Source organism: Apis dorsata, unplaced genomic scaffold (genome assembly GCF_000469605.1).
Source record: "Apis dorsata unplaced genomic scaffold, Apis dorsata 1.3 scaffold_483, whole genome shotgun sequence".
NCBI lineage: Eukaryota > Metazoa > Arthropoda > Insecta > Hymenoptera > Apidae > Apis > Apis dorsata.
This window is the reverse complement of record NW_006263718.1, coordinates 66,324-72,614: the sequence shown is the minus strand read 5'-3', so window position 1 is coordinate 72,614 and position 6,291 is coordinate 66,324. Positions and strand designations below refer to the sequence as shown.

The window sequence follows — 6,291 nt, the reverse complement described above, 5'->3', positions numbered from 1 at the left end:
AAATAAATAAAATTTATTAAAAATTTGTATTAGTATAAAATGAACAATGTCCAGAAAAGATTCTTATCCCTTATAATAATACACATTTTAAAAATAGAACGCAATTAATTTATTGCATTATAATTGTGTATTAATTAATGTTAAAAAAAGAAAAAACGAATTTCCATTTTAAAATTAGTATTAATTTTTAAATTAATATAATTACATTTCTATTCATATTGTACCTAATATAATAGAAAGATGAATCAAATGAAGTTAACCAATATATATATCGAATATAAAAAAAAAAACAATGTTATAGATTTTTTTGTTCATTTATTTTTCATTTCATTCGATTCATCATAAATATATATATAATATGAAAGAAGTTTGTACATTTCAAACAATTTTATATTTATCTTCGAAGAAAAATCTTAAATTCAATAGTTAACAAATTAATAATATAAATGAAAACAAAAAAAATTTTTATATATTTAAAACAATAATATAAATTGTTTTCATAATTTTATTGGACTCTATTATAAAATTCATTAATAAGGTACAAACCATTTTCTTTTTAATATATAAAATTAAAAAATAAATGATAACAAATATATGAAAATCATATTTTCAAAAAATTATGTAAATTGTTATTCAATTGTTGATTTTGCAAATTATTGACGATTATAGTATATTTATAATTATATTATATCAAAGCAATTTTTCATTTATTTTTTTATTAAAAAAAATATCTTCGGTGATAAGTATTATAAATACATATATATCATTCTAATATATTCATGGAAAATTTTTAGAAAATCTAGAAGAAATTCTGAAGATCAAAATAAATAATAATTATTATATAAAAATGTCGTAAATTTCAATTGCTTAATAAATAAGCTTCAATTGATATTTTTGTATACTAATTTTTGTATTTGTTTTAATCTTTCGAATCAATCTGTTAAAGATATTTGTATTTGTTTTGATCTTTCGTATCAATCTATTAAAGATATTCCATGAATATATTAACAGTATATATTTACATATAATGCACATATAAAATTAATGTGACTATTTTCCATTTTGTTTTTTTCTGTTTTATACAAAATTTATATGTAAAAGAGCTATGTATCATCAAACATTTATATAACATGAAACTAATTATGAAAGAATTAAAAGATATTTAATAACAGAAAGGGAGAGAGGTAGAAAAAAGTGAAAGAGAAAGAGAGAAAGAGAAAAGACAGAAAAAAAGATTTAAGTAGAGAAAGGAACAACGAATTTTGTAGTAATTAAGTTAAATTTTTGCTATAATCTTATTACCAATTATTTTTAATTGTTAGATCAATCTGCAATCAATCAATACCTTCTTTGTCGATCATAATAAATTTGAGATATGTTATAAAATTTATAACATGTTATAAATTTATACAATTTAAACAACTTTTATCTTTATGTATTAGAGTTATTTGCAAAGAATAGAATTTTATTAAATTCTGTCTATGAATGTGTCCATAAAAACATATGCAATTACTATATTTATACATACATATAAATATATGAGAATATATAATATAACGGATGAATTTATCGAAAAACTATTTTTTTATAGATTTATAGATGAATAAATTTTTTAAAATTTTCTTTATAGCTGACTTATGTGAATTTGATATCATTATATTATAGCTTATATAGCTATATTATTTTTAAATTGTTTATATTTTATTTTTATATTTATTTTTTTTGAATTCGTAAAATATCCAAAATCATTATAGATATGTATATATTATAATAATATTTATTATAATAATAAGTATAATGATATTTGTTTATATATTTCTTTAATGATATTTATTATAAGTATTTCTTACCGGTTTATTCTTATATACATAAATAATGTTAATAAATGGTAATCGCATATCAATTTTACACATAATTAAACCGATGATTGGAATTTTAGAATTAATAAAACACTTTTAGTACTATTATGCTTATATATATGCATTTGTGAGAACATATAGTTATTTAAAATAATAAATTGTCTTATACATATCTCAAAGTCATTAAAATCGATAAATAGGGAGTTTTTTAATAGCAGGTTCACTTTTATTTATTTAATATTTCAATCCCTGAAATAAAAAAATACAGAATTTATTAATTCAAATAATAGATTTTCACATTGATGTTTTCAATTTTCCTTTTCACGGATAAATGTTATCATTAATACGTCACGACCTCTCGTCGACCTATAGTGCCTATTGTTAGAAAATGATTGCAAGTTAATATATATATATACAAAAGTATAAACATGTATATTAGATTTTCATATTAAAAATAATATAAACATTAGTACATAAATACAATACGAGTTAAATCTTCGTAACTCTCTTGTTAGAACGTACAATGTACGTTACTTTTAGAATTTAGCATTTAATGCTTAATGCTTGATAAATCTGTTTTTCGCGCATCGACTATAAGATATAACATTAAGGATCATGAAGAAACGAAGTCGATGAATAAATTAAATAAAAAAGTAAAAAAGCATAAAGCTAAAATATTTCAAAAATAATTTAATTCTGAAATGTGATCTTTGCAAAAAAGACACGCATTGTAAAGCTATGTATCATGTCAATTAAAGGCATAAATATATATGTTATTCATAATTAGCGTGTATACGCACGATACGTCTAGGCATAACGTACAATATTATACATATACCAAAAAATAAGAGACTGGACATACATGCGACTATCCCAAAACTAATGGATGGTAAAATTCCAAAAATTGTACAATCACATTCGGATGTCCTTCAGGAATCTGAAATTATTTAGATTATATAACTTTTCTGCGCATTTTTCTGCGTGTCTGCGTGCTGCGTGTGTGCCTGTGAACAAAATTCGATAAAAATAACACCTGCTCAAACTTACATATTTAAATACACCATCAGCATATGCACAAACATAATTATAAATTATTATTGCAACTATCAGCTTTTACTTTTTACGCTGAAACGTACGATTGATCATTCATCGTTCCAATTAATTTGACATTCTTATATTTTTTATAAAAAAGGAAAAATGTATCAGTGACAATATTGTTCACACAATAATGAAATTAGAAATGAATTTTCTTATTCGGGTGAAAAGAAAAAAGCGTATAATTTTGAAAAATCTTAAAGAATAATATTATATTAAAGATACCCATTAATACAGGGTTAATGACAATCGAGATCATGAAAAAAATTGCTTTTTTCTCTTCTTCCACGTTTTGAGTAATTTATTTTCAGAAAACTTAATATAACTATTTCAAGATAATTAATATTATTTATTCTTAATATTATTCTATTGTTAATGAATAATAATTTCAATTTATTACAAAATTGAAATTATCATATTATTAAAAGTTCATTATAGATGAAAGGATAAATTTCGTGTTCTAACATTCAATAGTGATAGAAATATGAAAAATATATAGAAAAAAGGAATAAAGGAATGGAGAAGTAAGCAAACAGACAGAGCAGAAAATACTGTATTAGTATTGAAATGATTTGTCAGAAACAAAAAAATTAAAATAAAGAACAGTAAAATGTTCCTTTAGGTCAAATTTGTAAATAGTACAATAATCTTCATTAGTTTGCAAATATGACTGTTTTGTCATATAAATTTATAAACAAAGACTCGAGCATTGTTCTTCCATAGGTATTAATTTAATTAAATTTTATGTAAATGTCTATTTTCTCATTTGTTTCATAAATTCCTTAGCAATGTTATAATACAATAACAATGTTTCAATTTGATATGTTTTTATCAATTTTAATATACTTTAAATCATATATTTATAATTATCTATATATATTATTATAATTATTAAATCTTATTTCTTCTATGAATTTTTATATATATATATATATATTTTATATATATATAAAAATTATATATAAAAATATATATATATGTACATAGACAAATATTCTTTTTTTTTACAACATTATTATACAACATTATTATACAATGCTTGATATAGTTTATAAGCTAATATGAGCAAGCAAATACTAAATCTTGAAATACACAGTCTACAATTAAATCTGATATTATAATAAATTGCTAATAATATTAATAAGCAAGAAGTGAATAATAAGAATGTTAATCATGTACGAATGATATATATATAACTATTACTAAAAAATAAATTGTGGAATTTATCATTGAAATTTATTTAAGTATATAATATTACTTTTGTATTAATTTAAAAAAGTTTATTTTTAATTTAAAATATTACATTAATTTATAATTTAAAGCATACACAAATATTTAAACTATTATAGATTATAACTACTAATTATAACTATTTAAAACTATATTTAATGTCTCTAATAAATTAATTCTTTATTTAGTTGAAACTCTGGTACGTTTGTTCCATGAAAAATTAGTACCATAGCTACGAGGCTTAGGATTATTAATATTTGGATTTTGAATATAATATTTCCATTTCATTTTATTACAATGTGCAATAGCTTCTTCCTTTGTAGCAAATGCCACATGAAGATTAGATAAAGGATCTCCACTATGAAATAAAATATAATATTAATTAAAGTTTAATAAATAAAATTTAATATTATACTCACGTTGAAGTCCATCCCATAAGAGGATTCTCCCAACGTTCACGTGTATCAAAATCTATTTGCCAATGATTTATATTATTTGTTCCAGACTGCATAGCATTTTTCGCAGGACAATAAATACGAACTGTACGAGACTTTATATGTTCTTCTGGAACTCCTGAACAAATACCAACATCTTCAGCATCTGATACAATAATTACAGCTTCCTTTCTAGCTTCTTGAGCTAATTTTTCTTCTTTAGATACCAAATCAGTTTTGATTTTTCTTACTATTATTTCACCATCTTGTTTAGTTTCTTTATCCGTATTTGCGAAAAATCTTTTTGTTAATCTATAAGAATTACAATATTTTTTTAATTATATATAATTAATTACTTATAAATATAAAATTATATCATATATAATGAAATTTTTTCTCAAATATATATATAAAAATAAGACATAACTAACCCATATCTCATAAAAGTACGATTTATATATAATAATGATAACACTCGTAATGCCATTTTATATATTATAAATTAAAATGATATATACAATATTGTTACATCAATTTTACTAAAATACTCTGATAATTAAGATAAATTTTGCGCATGTATTAATATCTATATTACACAAAAAGTTAATATATAATTGTATATAATATTTATACGATAAATAATTATGTTCATAAAAAAAAATTACACATAATATTTATATATATATATACATAATTTAACTTTAAAAGTTTTTACTTAATTCAGTTGTCTTAAACAATACATTTAATAGTTACGAAAATATTAAAACTTCTATCAAATTCCCTGTCACATCATAGCTGGCAGTATAAGTAAGTTAAGTTCCTATATATCAGAATAAATACAGATTTACTAGCGAAATATAAAAATATAAATTTAATTTAATTTTTAAAAATTAATATAATTTTATATATATATATAAGTAATTAATAAGATTAATAAGATTATATATGCGATAATTATATAATTAAAGTTATACATAGTATATTAATTATTTATTTCTATGAACATTAATTTGAAATATAAATTTACATTTACATTTTTATAAATTTTGCAGAATGTAAAAATTTTAGAATTCAAATTATTAGAATTTAATAATTCAAAAATTATTTATATGGTTTTCCATTTTTATATATAAATAAGTTATATAATAGTACAATGCCATATGAATTTTTACTCAATTTAAAGTTTTTTCTTTGGATAAAATCGTTCTAAGTTTAAATTTTTTTTCTATTAAAAAATTTTATATGATATAATTAATATTATAAATATATGGATAATTATTTAATGAAAAATATATCATCACAAATATTCTTATAACAATATGCAAAATTGATATCATGATATTCTCTTATATTCAATTATTATTCATTTCGCAAATATTAAATTGGAATCAATCGTCATAAGATAATTATATTAGTATGTTCAATTTAAATTTAGCTTGAAATACAATTTTTTATTTGAAAATTAAATTTACATGCTATATCTTTATCATACAATCAAATGAAAAAATAATGCTCTTATAGGAATAGTTTATGAAATTTTAACTAGAAGAATTTGAATTTAAAACAGATTTATTTTTTTATCATTCTTTTATCAAACTAATTGTGTAAAAACTCATTTCTAAAAATTTCTAAAAATACTTCCTGAAAATTAAAACTGTTCTAATTTCATGTCA

General features: G+C 20.0%; 1 protein-coding gene across 1 annotated transcript; it reads right to left on the bottom strand.

The window, feature by feature from the left end:
• Window positions 1–4,217: 4,217 nt before the first annotated feature.
• LOC102677811 (NADH dehydrogenase [ubiquinone] iron-sulfur protein 4, mitochondrial) lies at window positions 4,218–5,181 on the bottom strand. Its single transcript, XM_006620102.2, has 3 exons — window positions 5,050–5,181; window positions 4,604–4,930; window positions 4,218–4,542 (listed from the first exon to the last, which is right to left on the bottom strand). Exons 1-3 carry the CDS (start codon window positions 5,103–5,105, stop codon window positions 4,365–4,367), a joined length of 561 nt encoding a protein of 186 aa, XP_006620165.1. The 5' UTR covers window positions 5,106–5,181; the 3' UTR covers window positions 4,218–4,364.
• Window positions 5,182–6,291: the final 1,110 nt, after the last annotated feature.